The sequence below is a fragment of the Thunnus albacares genome, chromosome 5 (assembly GCF_914725855.1).
Source record: "Thunnus albacares chromosome 5, fThuAlb1.1, whole genome shotgun sequence".
Taxonomy (NCBI): Eukaryota; Metazoa; Chordata; class Actinopteri; order Scombriformes; family Scombridae; genus Thunnus; species Thunnus albacares.
The window spans coordinates 30,219,398-30,238,344 of record NC_058110.1 but is presented as its reverse complement, the minus strand read 5'-3'; the positions used below and the strand labels follow the sequence as shown (position 1 = coordinate 30,238,344).

Here is an 18,947-nt window from a genome sequence, read left to right as displayed (position 1 = left end):
CTTTTACACAAATATCTACAGAAGCACATATGATAACATTCGCTGACGACTCTGTCATTGTCTCTTAAATGATAATGAGTCAAATGAGTTTTAACTCAGGAGAACAGAAGACCTGCTCATTGATTTTACAGGGACACGGCCCGGTATCATTACACAACCATTCAGGACACAGATATTGATATTGACATTGCATTACCATTGATAACAAGCTTTGTTTCAAGTCAAATACCGACACTGTAAAAGTGTTTGCTCTGTTCTAAGGGAGATGCAAACCACCGGGTGACGTCACACCTCGTTACATGCATCTTTAAAACACAGTCTGAACAACAAGACCAGTTATTATCACCACTGTCACATCATTCAGAGATATAATTGAGAGAGTTTTATTCGGTGTTTGGACTTGTGTCTTATATTTAAGATTCTGCATGGAGCAACACTTCCTCCTTTAAGCCACTTTGTTAAACTCAGAGAATAACATCTCCAGGAAAACGAGAGCAGTTGGCCGAGGTGACTGTGACAAATAGACCCAGCAAATTTGGACGATCAGCTTTTTCTGTGAGAGCAGTAAATGTGTGGAATACTCTACCTTTGGAAATAAGGATCTGTGCTGCATACAGCACTTTCAAAATCAAACTTAAAATATTGTTAAAATCTACCCAGACTTGTTTGTAGTGTTTTATACCTGTCTGATTTAGGGATGCACGATATTATTGGCACGTCATTGGTATCGGCCGATAAAAGCTTTAAAATGAAACATCGTGATCGGCCATATCTGCCGATTATGAGAGGCCGATTTGTTGCCTTCTCCTCCGCCCCCTGACTGTGCTTCCCTCCAAGGACTGTTTCACCCTGACGGTCCCGGTGCTTCCTCTGCAGGCTCCACTTCACTCCAGCTGCCCATCAGACCAGCTGCTTCTTCCCACTTAAACCTGAATAACAAACCGGGGCTTGGTACTCCGGTTGGATCCACATGGAGAGTCGGGGTTAACGTTAGCTGGGAGGCTAGCTGGCTGTGCTTCCCTCCGGTCATGCTGCGGCTAACGCTCCACTAGCCTCATTAAAGTTTTAAGGCTGAGCTCCTGAACTCCAGTCTTCCTAAGTTCTTCCTTCATATACTGTCTTTCTTGATCATACTTAGTGTAATCTATGCTTGCATGCACAATAGCCTCCTCAGCCAGCTGGTAAAAATATGTGCATATATCAGCAATCGGCCACAATGAGTTGGAAATATCAGCATATCGGCAAAAAATCCGATACCATGCATCCCTAGTCTGATTGTATTGTTTGTTTAACATTGTTTGGACAAAGAGTTGTGATGCATTGTTTCATCCATTTGTTAGTTTTAAGTTAAATCAGGATTACAGGTGCAAATCAGCACCTGTAGTTAGTTGAGCTAACCCCAGCACATTTTCATTAATGACGTTAAAATGTCAATGTCGATTTATGTGTTCTGTCCCCAATAAATGAATAAATAAATAAATAAGGTGTCCTGATTACCATGTTGATAAGGAGTTTGACCTCCTTCCTTCACGCTGCTGCTACAGGATACTCACAACAAAGACGCAGCATTTTAGATTCTCTTTTCTTCCTTCCTAGCCGGTGAAACACTGAATCTGTAACACAATCCAGTACAATACCGTTCCAGGAACCGCACTTTGTGTGACGTCGGTCCCAAATTCACCTTCAAGATATTAATAAAGTTTACTAGTACACACTATCATCAGTTTATTTCACTCCTCGTCATTAGCAGAAACATTCATCGGTGAAGTAATTTAATCTCTCCGGTTATAGAAAGTTCTTTGGCAAAAGATAAAGGTTTATTACACAACATTTTTAAAATGAATAGTGGATTTGTATCAGTCTTTACCGCTTAATGAAATCCAATCTCTGAAATCTCCTCTTCCTTATCTGAAACCTCAGATAAGGAAAGGGGAGTTGTTTCTACTAGAACCATTGACACTTGCCAAAAAAATTTAAAAAAAAACTTCACTTTGATAAAGTCTGTTTGTGCAGAGACGTTATGAAATAACAAACCTGTGTGAACTGAAAGAGCAGCGTGTTAGAACACCTTCATCCTACTCTACACTTTTACACAATACTGTTAAATTAAAGTTGTTAATGAACAACAGACCTTTTTCAAAGCAGGCAACTTGACTATTTAAACACATCTGTAACTACTGTTGCATTAATTAATGCAACAGAGCCCTCGTTAATTAGTTCCACCTGTGCTTTTGCTGCTATGACGAGTGAAAAATACTGTGAAAAACACCTGTAATTTGTTTGATCTGAACATAAGAAGCCCCATGTTGTTCTCGCTGTTATTACTGTTTAACATCTAATCTGGTGTGTGTTAGTTCCCCACCACACATGTATGACATTCCTGTGCTGCGGGACACAGCTGAGGCTTATTTAAGACACACCCGCCCCCCCCCCCACTTCTTCTCACCAAAGCAGCTTAACTTCCTTTATGGTGTTTTTACTTCCAACGTCCTCGCTGTTTCTTTCCTCTTTACTCGTAAATGTAACGTCTCTGCATTAAGACAGAAACAACAGGACGACCAATGCTTTGCATGTAAATAAACACTTAGAATCAGAATAACACAATCATAGCTCTTATAGCAAGAGCTGATATTTACAGTTTTACATGTAATACAGACTCTGCAGAGGTAGATCATAAATGAACACTTCAAATCTCACCTGGACCGACGTTATCTGACAAATATTAGCTTATCACAGGTGTCGGTACCAGTATAAACTGTATGTCAGCTGATAAGGAACAAGAGGTCGTGGGAAAACAAATGCCAAATAATTTAGAGACAGTTTTCCCATCCAGCACAGATAAGTAACAAGTTTGTTTATCAGCTGTTAAATATTTGAATCAGTCCATGTTTTTTATCTTTTATCTTCATCTTTAAAGGTGTCCTGTGGAGTTTTCTTGTAAACAAACAGAGGTTATATTAATATTCAGTTTTACTCCCCAAAACACATCAGATCTGAGGATAGATGAAGATTAACTTCATTATTTTCCCTGAGAGAAAAATTGTGTTGTGGTGTGGTCAAAAAATGTAACATACACAATAAAAGAAACATACACTCTAAGAAAGAAAGAGAAGTAATTAGTAGCAATCCAAGACAAAGTCCACACATGGCAGACATCCTTTGTAAACACACACAGAACCACTACACAGCACCATCCAGCAGTGCTCATCATGTACAAAGATTCAATGATAGATAGAGACTGTAAAGCCTCCTGAGGCAAAGTTGTCATTTGTGATTTTGGGCTACACAAATAAAACTGACTCTTAATGTATCTTTGAGGTCTAACAGACATGTTGATTGTATTTCCTTCCTCATAAAACATTAGCAAAGCCAATGTTTTTGAACATTTTGAATACTGTGTTGTTTACATCCATGTTTACAGACTAGTAGTCTTTGTCTTCTTTGCTTTTGCGGGTGTGTTGCTGTGTTTGTTGGCACGTTACTGTCACTTTTAGATCAGTGGAACGGTGTGAAATCATCGGGAGGAATGTGTGTCATGTCATCCATGTGTGTCCTTGTCTGCACAAGACGAACAAAACAGGGGGAAAAAAACTGCACCAATGCACCACCACTGGTCAAAAACTCCTCAGGGTACCTTGAATAACTAAATTCAAGGGATCTCTATGGATGTATGTTTTAAAAAAGTGAAGGTCTGATGATATATTGTCTCAAAAGCCTCAAAAGTCCAGTGCATGTCAGGCTCTATAACAGTAAAAAGTACAGTGATCGTGGTGCATTACATTCCCTAAGAAAACAAATGTATTTTGATGTGATTTACATGATGTACTCGCAGGAAGTGGAGTATTTATTCTGAGAATATTGTTGATGCACTGAAAGATTAGCAAGAAAATGTATTTGTTCATGCAAACTGCAGCTACATTTCTCCCTTTATAAGAACTCTTTAAGTTCTTGTTTTTGCATCATCTGAAAATAACATTATAGAGTTTGAATAATTGTCACTGATTACAGTTTTTGTGGGTAAGAAAATATTGTAAGTGAGCCTTAATGTAAGTGACTGTTGTACTGTTACATAATAGTGAATGGGACAGTATGAATGTGTTTGCATGAGAATACATGAGCACATCTGTATTGATATGTGGAAATGCATATGTAGGTTGCTTTGTGCAACTGTGTGTGTGTGTGTGTGTGTGTGTGTGTGTGTGTGCGTGTGTGTGTGTGTGTGTGTGTGTTACAGTGTATGCACAGTTGAGAACGTTGACATAAAAGAGCAGGACATTGTGTCTACATAAAGATGTGGAGGACATGCAAACATATGTGCTCATATGAATGTAAAAAAGAAGTTTTTCAGTCTGATGACCTGGTTTAGAGGGTAGGACGTTGCTGCTCCACCTCTGCTGCGATTGGAGGAAAGAACATCAGTGGAATCTGCACATGGCTTCAATTTGGAGTTTGCGGGGTGTCGTTTTTCAGGTGAAGAAACATGACATACACATGAAAAAAAAAGCTGAGAGTAAAACAGAAAGATTCTTTACTTATACCATTTTGTAAACAACTGTGGTGGGTTGCGCTCTTTGGTAAAGCCTGCTCACTTGCTTTGGATTAAGTTAATGTATTTGTCACTCGTTCATTGTGTTGCAATGCAAAGACCACATATCCTGCTGGTCATGTGACTCTATACTGTACATTTACATTCCACTTTCTGAGAAGCGTGGCAGATATGCGGCCGATGCCCTCATGTACTTACTACGCCTACATGGACCCCCGTTTAAATTATTATCAGTAAATCTTTTCTCATGGATTCTGTCTTTGTGATATTTTAGTTACACTTATCTTTGTCTTGATCCTTCAGTTTTTCCAATACACTCCCATATGTACTGGTGATAGAAATAGTCCACTACAATGTGACGGACTTGTTCGGTCATTGAAATATTTAAATTGACTTTATGCTTCCTGCATCATGATGAGCATGCAGTTGTCTGGTTGTATTGTATTTATTTTTCTGTCTTTTTTGCCTGTTGTTGTTATTATGAATGCTGTTTCATTTTATTGAATTGTGAAAAATGATCAGCAGAAGATTTACACCTGGAGCTGCAAGGATTAATCAATTAATCAATCAACAGAAAATTAATCTGCAACTATTCTGATTGGCTAATCCTTTTAGTCATTTCTTAAAGCAAAAATGCAAAATATTTGCTGGTTGCAGCTTCTCAAATTAGAGGATTAGAAGCTTTTTTATGTCGTACATGTCAGGAAACTGAATATCTTTGGACATTTTTCACAATTTTTCTGACATTTTATGTCCAAAAACAATTGATAATGAAAATAATAGCTTGTTGCAGCAATATTTGCAACATTGACTGTTTGCCATTTGAGTCTTTTAAAGGTAATTTTTTTTCCCATTTTTGTGCTTCTTGTAGTTTCAATATATGTATGAGTTTCTCCATTAAAGAAGATTTCTACCACAATTGTTCTTGCATCAGGGACACCTCTCCCAGTTCCTCATAATAACGTTTTATGCTTACCACCAACGCAAATGATATCCATCACTTCCTGTTGCACTTTCTTTAGGGAACTTGCAGAGATTACAAATCATAGCAACCTTATATCCAAGTATTTGTTGTAGCACTTTACAAACCATTTCCCAACACATGTGAGTGACTTTTCTCCTGTGTAACCGCTTACGTTTCACTCCTGGTTGAGCAACCTAATGGGCTTTAACAGTGTGACCATGTGACCTTGACCTTCAGCGGGGGGACCATGTGAACAAGTTGAGCCCAGGATCAAACACTTTATTGCCATCACGGCACATCATGTCCAAGTGTCTCCATTCATCTGCCACCATTCCAGATAAATACCATTCTACTCATGTGTCAAACAGTGATTGAGCTCCGAGCTGAGGCCCCACAGAGACCAGACACCCTTTTTGTCTCCCCTGACCGCCCCCCCCCACCCCCCTCGTCTCTCTCTCTCTCCAGCATTCCTTCCCTCTATTCCTTTTTTTCTTCTCCACACATATACCTCTCATGTCTTTACCGGTCCAATAAAGGTCAGATTCTTAATCAAGTCGTACAAAAAATGCTTCAAATCATTCAGTGTCTGACGGTTTCATTAGGAGATAAATGTTGAATGAATGTGTGAGGCTCTTTTCATGAGTGAGCAGATGGAAAACACATGAAACCAGCATTTGGAAAAAAGAGGAATGAAGCGGTCATTGTGTTGTTTTGTACCTGTAGCATGTTGCCTTGTTCGGTGCAGTGATGACAGGGTGGTTTCATGCCTGGATGAACAGCGTCTAGAAAGAGCTTTGAGACAGAAAAATCTCTATGCGTCAAAGTTTCTTTTATAGCATTTTATTCATTTCTTTATCTAAAGAAGGCAAAGTGATTTCACTCTACATTTGGGCTTTTGATATAATGATTTAATCGTGTATTCTTGTGAAAATGTTCCTGGTCTCTATGTAAATGTTAGTAAAGTAAGTTAGCAAGTGACCAAACAGACTATATATAGTAGTGAAGAGTGGAGCTGCAGGACACATACTTATGGAAGTATGTAGGTAGGCTGCCAGGTATTTGGAATGACATTACAATCAAGCCATGCATTGTCTAAAGTGGAAATGTCTTGACCTGTGTAATGTGCAACTGTAGCATATTCATCCATCTACAATCCACTAAAATGTGGGAATATGATTTTGATGTGTGATGCTTTTATTTATATTTTATTTATGTAGTTTTTTCTTGCAGTTTTGCGTAAAAGTTTATCAGTAAGACATCAAACACCATAAAAAAGGAAAAACTGTGTTCGAGCAAGGTGACACAATAGATAGATAGATAGATAGATAGATAGATAGATAGATAGATAGATAGATAGATAGATAGATAGATAGATAGATAGAGTACATGTATGCATGAAAAATCATGTAGTCATATAGTTGCTGTTGTCTGCTATCTAGTGGCACAATAGGAACATTGCAAGATTGGTAAACATTAAACTTTACCTGTATGGCCACACTGCCACCTGTTGGACTAAAGTATGTTTTTTATAAAAAATACACTGACTGAACATGAGAATGAAGTGTGTGATTTTGGTGTTATTGCGAACAGGACGTTACAAATAACTGTAAAATCCCACTTAAATTAAACAGAGAATACCTACAGTACAGGTACAACACAAAGTACTACCCACCACATAGATATATGCAATGTTTTCCCATCAAAGCTGGTTAGTTTTTACACCATATTTCTTCATATCATTCATTATTTTACAATTTTATTACAAGATGGTTAAAAAAAACTAACTGTCATGTGTAAGTTTTAGGTAGTTTAATGAATGTGTGACGGTGTAGGTTGAATTTCCAGACACAAAATACTACCAGTACTACCTACTGCACAAAGGTTTCATTACTTGCACTTTCAGTTATGCAGCCATCTACTATATATAGTATCTTTTACTTTAATAACTTAAGGTTTTTTTGCAGTAGGTGTTATATACACACAATAATACATAATATATACAGTTTAATATTTAAATGTTTGGTTTATTTACACCCTCCAACACAATCATACTGGGCAAAGTAGTCTGTGCACACATATAAAGAGAAAGAGTTGTGGTGATGGACATAAACATTTAGGATAATTCCTGTTTATTTCAACCAGATGTATTTCCCATAACTCTGGGCATTGTGGTTTTATGGGTCATGGTTACTTTGCACTCACCAGCTCCAATTAAACATGACTTTATATGAATCATTCCACAGATTTGTCTCTTAGTATGAATGTAAAACGTGAAAGCTGGATGAGGCTCAGCAACTTTCCCCCTGAATCCGTATGACGGAGCTGGAAAGAGTAAAATCATTATGACCCAGAGAGTCACAAAGGCCACATTTAATGGGAAACACAGCAAACTGAAATAAAACTGGTCCAAAAGTCCCCACAGTATTCATCAGAAGTGCTCTTGTACTGCTGCTGCTGCTGATACACTGACATTTCCCGGCGGGGCATCAATAAAGTGTTTTATTGTGTTTGGTGCATCGGAGGCAGCTGCAAAAATCCCCCATAAACCTTCTGACCGCAAACAGTCGTTCAGGTTTATGTTTCGTTCATTTCATATGGGAGGTAAAGATGGAAAAGGTTTAACTACAGATATATATTTTTTTTATTTTAACTACATCATATCCATTAAATTTGGGTTTAATTACACTGAACGGGGGTCTGTGGCTGATGTGAAGGATCCATATTCCTGTAGTTTTATGACACTTCTGTGTTAAGTACCAGGTCACGTATACAGGAGCTTTCAGACAAATCCCAGATTGAGACTTGGATGTTGACGTGAACGATATTTAAAAGTCTGAAGCTCATAACTACGATAACTCCGATATCACTTGAACGCCGCATTACTGACCAACAGCTACCTGGCGGAAGGATACCGCTGAACTCTCACACTAACTTAATTGCTGTTGATTAAAGTTAGTGTTAGCTGGTGTGTCGCTGCGCTAACTATCCACCAGCTGAATGATTGATGACTGAAGTGCCTGAATATCTACCTGTCGGCTCAGGTGAGTGTGAGTCATCATGACATACAACTAAGAAAGTTGCTTCAACATGAATTGCACAATGCGGTAACAAGATTTATGTCTTGTCCAGACAAGAGCGTGAGTCAGTCCTCACCTGAGATGTACCTGTCAGAGTCTAAAGACCTGTTTGTTCGTTCACTTCTTTAGAAGAAATAAAGCCTGATAAGAGGATTTTTGTTTTCATTACACAGCTGGATTGCAGCCAGAGTAAATGTATTTTTGGCTGCAGTGTGAGTTTATATGGTCCTGGTTAATATCTGGTTCATATCGGGAAGGAGGCAAACTGAAGACAAAGTTCAGTATAGTAGGTGACAAAATAACAGCAACACCTGTGCAGAGCAGGACAGTGTCTCAGTTTTTGTCTGAGGTACTTCAGCGGTTTAGTTTTGTACTTCCATAAAGTTGGAGAACTTGCGAGAAGCAGATTTAACAGTTTTCAGGATTGATTGAGTACATTCTTAGAGACAAAAGGCCCAGTTTTGAGAAAATGTGACACAAACACCAAACCTTTATCCCAGTTTGTGAAAATAAGCACATGGATGCTCCAAAAGATCCTTGAGACCCCTCATACAATTAACATCCTGGTGTCTTCAAAAGGAATCAGATCTGCAATGATTAGTCGATTAATTGATCAGTTGATTGACAGAAAATTTTTGGCATTTTTTTTAAAAGAAAAAAGGCCCAATTGCTCTCCTTCCAGCTTCTTTAATGTGAATATTTTCTGGTTCCTTCAGTTTTCTATGACAGTAAACTGAGTATCTTTAAGTTATGGACTGTTGGTCGGGACAAAACAAGACATTATAGGTTGCATCTTAGGCTTTTGGAAACAGTGATCGACATTTTATACCATTTTCACATATCCTAGACCAAATAACTAATCGATTAATTGAGAATATTATCGTCAGATTAATCAATAATGAAAATAATTGTTAGTTGCAGCCCTAGAGATGCGAAATACCAACAACCTACTTTTCAACACATCACATCATAAGTTCAAATCTGCAGTCGTTTAGTGGAGAAAAACCAAACTAAACACAAAATATTCCATAATCGTTGTAACCTGATTTTATCATTTTTAAGGAAAAATGCCAAATATTTATTGTTTGCAGCCTCTGAGATGTGATTATTTTAAGCTTTTTTTGTGTCATACATGATTAAACTGATTTATCTTTGGGTTTTGGACTGTTGGACTGTAACATTTTTATCAATAAAACCAGTAAGGAATCCCCCTTTTAAATCATATCCCAGCTTGTAGATGTTACAACATGAACCGGGGTTTTTACAAAAGTCTCTTTTACAAACATGACGGTAATCTTCCTTCCTCATGTTTACTTTGTCTAAACCTGCGACTCCTTTTTACCTTTTAATTTCAACCCAGAACCCACAGAATATAAAAATAAACTTTACTGATAAAACAGGAGGAAGTTTTCCAGTAATCAGAGTAAACAGCAAACAAGAGCCGCACTGGACAGATTACTAGATAAGATTGGCCGGTTGCATATTTGTGAGGAAATGCCAGTAGTCAGTATCTTTTTGAGTGTTTGTTTTAAACCAGATGGAGGCGAGCAGCAGTTTATCTGAGCTCTGAAACAGGTTTTTGTGTTTTTAGCACACGAATGCTCATAAATAAAACAGAGGACTCGTCATTTCTACTGAGTCACAACACAAACGCTGATCTGTGCTGATGATTTCATATCTGAGGAGCGTGAATGAGTACGCGGCATCTGTGTGTGTGTTTATCTTTGTAGTTTTATTGTCTGACCTGCAGCAGCAGAATGACTTTATACAGTATAGCTTACATGTAGCAGGGTCGTACAGGATAAAGGAGGAAACGGACTATGAAGTGTGCGTGTCACGGGGGACTATAATAACCTCACAGTTTATAATTCCTTTATATCGCTGATAGTCTCTGCGTTTTGTTGTGATGATGATGATGATGATGGACTAACAGCTGACAGTTACTGTTGACTCCAACGAAGACAAACAGACGCGCCGATGTCGATTCAATGACGACTGTTTATTGCTTACAAGCACTTCAGGATCTGGGGGATACAAGCCCGGTCTCACTAAAACAATTTAATATTAATAAAATAATAATCAAAGGAAATTAAAATACTAATAAATGATTTCTGTAACCGTTAAATGACAAATTACAGGGCCAACAGTCTAAATTTGACCAGGATCAAAAACTCACTATATTACAAATTACATAAAAGACACTATTGATACAGATGAATCAGTTCACATAGATAATCACTCTGATTGTCAATATATTTATAATTAGTAATTAATTCTCTCTCAGATCAGCTTTACATTATTATTTACAGGTTTCCATTTAACAGCTGGGGGATACAAGCCCGGTCTGACTTGTTCCCACGGTGACAGGCTTTATAGCTGCATCGTTACCTTGGATACTGTCTAGCCAAGTATTAAATATGAAATATAAGATAACAGCATAAAAAATAACACATATGTACACCTTACAACTGTTAAATAAACTGACAAAATTATATTCTATATTACAAGATGTTGGGATTAGACAGATTTAAAGCTCAACTGTTGTATTTAACATGCAAGAGGAAGATGATACATGTACAAACCAGGACGCTACATGTGCTCTGCGGTTAAGACAGTTCATCAGAGTGAGACTCGATATCTGAAACCACTTCTCTACACTCTACATGCTCTTCCTCCTCTGCTTAAGTGCTGACATTTGAGAAAAAAGAGAAACAGGGACATGTCTAAAAAAAAAAAAAACCCCCCTAAGACCATCTGAAATACTGCAAGTGAAAATGAAACTAACTTTAGCCCTTAACATGAAATTCTCTGGAATCCTGAGCGCCATTGTTGGGAATTTCTGAGGTGAGATAAGGCCATCCGCTCTCTCCACAGCCGTCATGTGTTTGGGATTAGACGGACTCACTGTTGGAGATGTGACGCTGATGGAGCTGAAAGTCTCTAAGGGCCACCATGAAGCTGGAATCCAGTTATCCCAGAGGGCCTCAGTGTTGGCGTATCAGCTCAAAATGTAGTAAAGAGGACGAATCTGTACTGTGAGGACAGTGAAATGATTAGGAAATGACTCGGAAACTGTTTTTGATAAGATATTAATAGTTTATGTCATTTTTCTGGCAGAAATGTCAAATATTTCACGGTTCTTGCTGCTCTCTGTTATCTTAAATTATAGTAAAGTGTTGACTGAGGACTGTCGGTCAGATAAAACAAGACAACATGAAGACATTATCATGACTCTGGAAACCATGATGAACATTTTTAAGTATGTTTTGAAGCTTTATAGACCAAACAATTAATTGATCGATTGAAAAAAATAGTCAGCAGATTAATCGATAATGAAAATAATCATTAGTGGCAGCTTCGTAGTAAAAATACTACAAGTAAAATCACTTAACTGGTTCTAAATGTTTCTTGAAGTGTTATTTCAACAATCCAAGTTGTGGGTGAAAGTGTGTGTTGCGAAACTTAACACGAAGGGAACAGCAACCTAAAACTAAACCAAAACTCTGTTGTTGTTGTTGTTTCCATAAACAATAAGTTCTAAATAGAAGACGAGAACCAGACAAAGTCTCATCTCAAAACTGAAAGTATCTTCATAATCTTGAAGACAAACAGATCGTATAGTTTAATGATTCTCAAGTCTGTAGTTTAATCAGTTTTATTAGGCTCTATTTCATTTTTATTGCTTGTTTTCGACCTTATGTGAACTATCTTGAGCTGCGTTTCATGTATGAAAGGTGCCATACGGAAAAAATGTATTATTATTATTATTATTATTGCTACTAATGAAGATAATGAAATGAAATCTATTGCTAATAAGGAAATTAAGTAAACAGTCTAATATCATATATAACATATCAAGTCAATATTTCATGTGAAAATGTTCAATAGTCACACATGATCAATGTTTTAAAGCACTAAGAAGGAAAAATAAAGTAAATTACAAATCAGTCGTCATGTGCAGCTGTCCACCAGGTGTGTATCAGACGACACTTCATCTCCTTTTTAGGAATGAAAAGAGACTTGAGAGCAGATAAATTAATCTGCTGATTATTTTCTCAATTAATTGATTAGTTGTTTTGTTGGAAAGTTCAGAAAATAATGTCACATGTCTAGTTTTGTCTCGACTAACAGTCCAGAACCTGAAGATATTCAGTTTAATGTCACAGAAAACTAAAGAAACCAGAAATTATTCACATCTGAGAAGCTGGAATCAGAGAATTTCCTCTTTTAAGAACGACGGTGATTGTTTTAATAGCAACGAATCGATTAATCAGCTAATCGTTGCGGCTCTACTTCAGAGGTTATTTTTTTCTTTCTCCTTTTCACAAAAAAAAAAAAAAACCTTTTTTATCTCGAAGCAACATCTCCTCTCCTCCCCCCTCCTGCTTTCAGAGGAGTCAGCCAGGATTGTGAATGAGTCACATCCTCTAAACCTTTGACATTGTGAGAAAGTGGGCAGCCAGGAGTCAGCTCAGCTTCCAGGAATCCAGCGTGGGATTCCCCCTCTCCTCCCCCTCCTCCTCCCCCTCCTCCTCCTCCTCCTCTATCTCCTCTTCTACCATGTTGTTCATTACCCTCAGGATAGTCATCACACATACCTTCAGGTGCCTTTGTAGTCACTGAGGAGGAGGAGGGAGGAGGGGGGAGCTTGTACCTGTCAGGTGGAGGTGAATGCTGCTTCGTTATTGGCTGAGAGGAGTCAAATAGGAGCAGTGCGACTCCTCCCACTTCCCCCCGTCGACTCAAAAGCACTTGTGGAAGCGGCCGGGGAGTGAAAAGAGGAGGAAATAACGCTGGTAGTGCACAACTGAAACGCAGAAGAGTGTAAAACAGCAGATAGTAGCAGGTAGGTGTTGTTATATTTAAAATAATTGAAGAAGCTGAAGTTGTTTTCTTCGGTTTTTAGACTTTAAAATGTAGGAAAAATGTCCAGTTAAGCTGTTTGAAACTTTGAGCTTCTTGACCGTGTGTTTCTGTTTGAAGTTTGAATCACTCATGAATTCTTTTGATGTTTTAAAAAGTGAAATTAAACCCTCAAGGCACCTCCTCCTCCTCTTCTTCTTCTTCTTCTTTTTCTTGTTTTAACCTCAGGATGTGTTGCAGGCTGTTTGGTAATCCTGGACTCTTTTCTTTGCCTTTGACACTGGACTTTAAAACCCAGCTTTGCATCAGTTTTACATGCTGCTTTGTTTGTAATCTAAATCTCCTGACAGAGCTGACCTGAAGTGTCGCCCGGACACAGTCTGTCGCTGCTCATCCTTCTTCACTGGTGTTTGATCTGGTAGGAGAGTTTAGTGATCCTGACCTGAGCACAGTGATAATGTCACTTTTTTTTTTAATATTTAGCTTCTGTTTGTCAAATAATCAAAGAAAGAAATGCAGATTATTCTCTTGCTACGGCTTTGATAATGTGAAGATTTGCTGCTTTTCTCTTCTTCTTCTTTTCTTTTGTAATCTTTGAGCTTTTGGCTTTTAGTCAGACAAAATAAATAATTTTGAAGTTGAATGAACACTCACAGTTTCGCAACGGGCTGACATTTTATAAACTAAACAAATCGATAGTGAAAATAACCAAACGTTTGGCCTTGAATCACCAGATAAGAACAGAAGTGGAATAATTCAGTTCATTCAGTTTATTTAAGTTCAATTCTTAAATAAGCTCCTCAAAACTGTACTAAAGTATTTACATTTTATGCTACTTTATACTTGCTACTGTACTACTGCGTTTCTGGAGGAATTACTGTACTTTTTACTTCACGTCATTTATTTGAAAGCTATAGATACTAGTTACTTTGCAGATAAACGTTTTATATACGTACAACATTTGATAAATTTATAGAAAATATGCATTATTGGCGACAAATTAAGTGTAAAACCAAGTGTGTCAGTCCAGGAAGGTGTTTTGCCTTCACCAGCTGCTGACACAGCTTTAATCCATCTTGTCATATTGTCATATCTCTGAACTCTGCTGGAGGGATGGAAACTATTCTCACAAAACATATCCCCATATTTGGGTGTTTTTGACGATGGCGGTGTTGTCTGACACATTGTTGAAATATCCAACTGGTGTTCAGTTGTGTTTGAGATGTGGAGGCCACAGCACATGATTCACATCTCTTTCATACACATCAAAACATTCATTGAGCCCTCCGGTCCCGTAGGGAAGCATCAGCATGTTTACTCCTTTTTTTTAATTTGTCACCTGTCTGTCTATGAACCTGCGGCTGCAACGATTACTCGATTAGTCATATCTATTATAATAATCAAGCATTTTGAGTCATTTCTTTGTCATTCCAGCTTCTTGAATATGAATATTTTCTCATTCTTTAGTCCTTTGTGATAATAAACTGAAGATCTTTGGTTTGTGGACTGTTGGTCGGGACAAATCAAGACCTTTTAAGGTTGCATCTTGGACTTTGGGAAACAGTGATCAACATTTTATAGATCGAAATTGATTAATCGAGAAAATAAGCGACAGATTAATTGATAATTAAGACGATTGTCAGCTGCAGCCTTGTATAAACCCAACAGTATAAGTTGTTAAACTAAGTAGGGCTGCAACTAATGATTATTTTCAATTAATCTGACGATTTCTTTCTCGATTAATAATTTGGTTTATAAAATGTCAGAAAACAGTGAAACATATCCATCACGTTTTACCAGAGGCCAAGACGACATCTTTAAAATGTCTTGTTTTGTCCGACCAACAGTCTACAACCCAAAGATTTTCCTTTCACAGTGATATAAAACAGAAGAAAGCAGCAAATCCTCACAAAGGAGAAACTGGAACCAGAGAATCAAGTTTGGTTCGAAAATGACAACTAACAACTAAACAACTAATCGCTTAATCCACTAAACCCTTGATTAGATTAAAAAGATGCTTACCTGTAAATATGACACACTCTAAATGGGGCTAATTTTTATAATTACTTACTTTTGATACTTTAAATGCAGGACTTTAGACTTGTGGGACTCTTTGACCGCTGCATTAGAGAACTTTCTCAACTCGAGAGTCACAGTTCCTAAAAATTCTCATGGCTGTAGAAATTAATGAGCCAGTCCTAATTAGGCAACATCCCACAATAGCCCACCTGCTGTACGGCGTCGAGCTGATGAGTCGAGGGCCGGGAGGCTCTGCCGTCACCGGCCTCATTGTTTAATTCAGCCAGAGCGTGTATAACTCACAGATGACAGTTATTTACAGCGAGCTGACGGTGCCGCCGCGTGTGTCTGCTTGCTTCAGCCTCGAGGCTGCAGAGTTGCAGAAGAGGCGAACAGGTAGAGACTTGTATCTGTGTGTGTGTGTGTGTGTGTGTGTTGTGTGAAAGTGTGTGTGTGTGTATACAACAGCGCTTTTGTGTGATGCAGGCGTATCAGTTGTCTTGTCTGCTGCTAGTCGCCCCGAAGGCTCAGTTAGAGTGGTGTCACACAGGGAACAGATGGTCAATGGCTGTGTGATGCACTCTATTGACTGTCTGGGGCTGCAGTGGTAACACGCTGTCAAATGTGTGGTCTGACTAAATATATTGATTTATGGGTGAGGTTTTGTGCTGATATAAAAGCAGAACTGGCATCTCTGATCTGATCTAAAGCCTTTTGACGTGGAAGATGTGTGAAGCAAAGGCATTTTATTTAGCAGAGAGAAGGGTGTTTATAGAAAATTTAAATGCACAGGAAGGGTGTTTTCTTTCTGCTCAGACAAACTGAGCAGCAGAAATGCAGAAGATAAGGAAGTAGAAGCAAGAGCTTATTCGCCTGTTTTCTTTTTATTCGGCTAAACATCTTTTTTTCTTCTTGTTTTTTTTTTTTATTGTTTCTTCCCGTTTCTCAGAGTTACGACTTGTGTTCCTGGAAAGGTGACAATCAGATCGATCGCACAGCAAAGATGGCCTCCGTCGCTCCGTTCACCCGCAGGCAGTGGGCATCCCAGTCGCTGAGGGTCACCGCCAAGGAGATGTCCATCGTCACCGCCAGGGGTAAAAACAACGCCATCGCAGAGCGCTTCTCTAAGTAAGTCACTTCTCTCTGCCTCTGGCTTCGACCGTGAGTTTAATAATTCACCAGCAGCCACTCAGCTGTCTTGTTTTTTTGTTTTTTTTTCTCTCTTCTGTCTCTGATCAGGAACGAGGCCTTGACACACTTTCTTACCACTCAGCTGTTTTCAGTTTCCTCTTTTCTGTAAAATTGTGATTTTTATCACATCGTCAGCTCTGACCAGTAACTCCACTTGTGTCATTTCTCTCACAGACGTATTAGTGAGTATAAAACTAAGGTGAATTCCTTTTATGGAAGTGCACTAACATCCAGGGTTTCCCCCCCTTCACCCTTTTAAGCGCAACATATCAGGTTGCTCAACTGTGAGTTGAGACGGCGGCCGCATGTTAGGATGTTTTCCTCTCTGCATTTACTCCATATGACCAGCAGGAGTTAGTACAGCTCTGTGTCTGTGGGTTGAGGAATGCGGTGTACAGATGTAACAGCTCACCAGTACTTTCATTATTGTCTCATAGTGATGAGAGTAAGTTTGACAGATGGTGAGGACATCATCATCATCATCTGGCTCTGACAAGGAAGTGAAGCGAACATCCCTTTTAAATGTTTTGGAGAACCGAAAACTGATATTTTTCATATAAGATTTTGAGCAGATGTTCAATATTTTCATTCCAAACATCTATTTGTGTTTCCCTAAGAATAATAATCTTGGATTTACAGATGTTACAACACTGTTGTTCATAGCAACTTGCATTTAAAGTACCTACAGAAGGAAAAATGGGTACATAACATCCAAAATTGGGAGTGTATCTCTTTTTAAACAAAAAACTAAAAACATATTCAGGACAAATGTTTTGCAGTTGGTTGTTTGTTTTTGCTGGAGTTAATTAGAAGTGGAAAACTTTTAAAACAGTATTTAGATCTTAAGACTTTACTGAAATATTTCACTGATGCACAGCTGCCTTTTAGTTGATTAGCAGCTCCTTAACAGGAAATGTTAATCCATCAAATGTTTACAGTTGTACTGTAAGAAAGACGATGTTTGGCCTTTTCAATAAGAATATAATAGCATCAAATAAGGCAAGTTTTTTTTGTATAGTTCAGGAACATGTTAATTCAAAGTGTTTTACATAAAACATAAAAGGCATTAAGACAAAATGTAAAGGAAACATAAGACATTACATATTACATAACAACACATTTACAGAAGAATTTAAGGGTAAATAGAAATAACTCATCACTCATTACACATCATTATTTGCAATTTTACATTTGCCCATTACATTCTGGTCAATATTTTGTACATTTCACCAGCTCTTTTCACTTGAATTATACATTTTATTCATATATTTATATCATTTGTCTTTTCTGGTAGTTGTATTTTTCTCCTAACTTCTGTTTTTTTGATTGTTATGCACCACAACACCATGGGAAATTCCTTTTTTGTGCAATCCTACTTGACAATGAACCTGTTTCTGATTCAGTGCAGCTGCCGTGCGATATATGAATAAACAGCCCCAAATTTGATTTAATGAAAGGCAGCAGCGAACCTTGATTTAAAACAGTTGGGAGTAGCAGCAGACCTCAAGTTTTCTGGGAGTTTATTCCAGTTTGGTGGCGCGTCTGAACTCTGCTTCTCTCTCTAAAATAATATTATAATAATAAAATAAACAAATTAAGTGAATATAATATGCAAAGAAGTCCATCTTATATCCGGAACAAGAGTCCATGGTAGTGGCTCTGTGAGGCTGCACTTTGAGCTAAATGCTAATGTTAGCATGCTAAGCTAAGCATAGCATGTTATATTTATTATAATAGCAATTAATACAATGTCGAATGTATTATGTCATAATTAAATGAAAAACACATGTTAAATGACAGTTAATGTAGCCATTCCTCATTGTGAAACGACCTTTTCATGCAACGTTAATTAAATCTTCCATAGTTTTAAAGCCAATGTGGACAAAATGCTGAATCTGCTAAAATCCCTCCTGTGTCTCCTCTGTGGGCTGAAGATTTTTTTTTTGATCCAGGTTTATGCAACACATAATGTCATCTAATGTTTTTGGAGAGGATCAGGGACATTTGATGGTTATTTCCAGGGTGTGTACAGCGGGGTAGGGCAAGACCAGATGCTTCTGCTTCTTACTGTGTCACAGTTTATGATGATTGTGCGACTATAAATGTCTCTCGTTCACCGTCTGTCCTCCAACTCGTCTTCAGGTACCAGATGGCAGCAGAGGAGGGAAATGCAGAGAATAAGAAGAAGGTAGGTACCAGACTCGATATGAAATATGTCTCGTCTGCACACACACCACATGCTGCTGCTCTCATACTGTTGCACATTAACAGCTGTGCTGCCACACCT

The 18,947-nt window shown here is 38.1% G+C and overlaps 1 protein-coding gene across 5 annotated transcripts in view; it reads left to right on the top strand.

The window, feature by feature from the left end:
• The first annotated feature begins 8,405 nt into the window (after window positions 1–8,405).
• The window catches only part of lima1a (LIM domain and actin binding 1a), a 30,535-nt gene continuing 19,993 nt past the window's right edge, over window positions 8,406–18,947 (top strand). Inside the window, exons 1-3 of one of the 5 annotated variants that reach the window (XM_044351763.1) lie at window positions 8,406–8,551; window positions 16,419–16,597; window positions 18,803–18,848. In XM_044351763.1, coding sequence (XP_044207698.1) covers window positions 16,473–16,597; window positions 18,803–18,848 — 171 coding nt within the window. In that variant the 5' untranslated portion in view covers window positions 8,406–8,551; window positions 16,419–16,472. The other 4 variants (XM_044351759.1, XM_044351762.1, XM_044351760.1 and 1 more) reach the window with 4 other exon arrangements.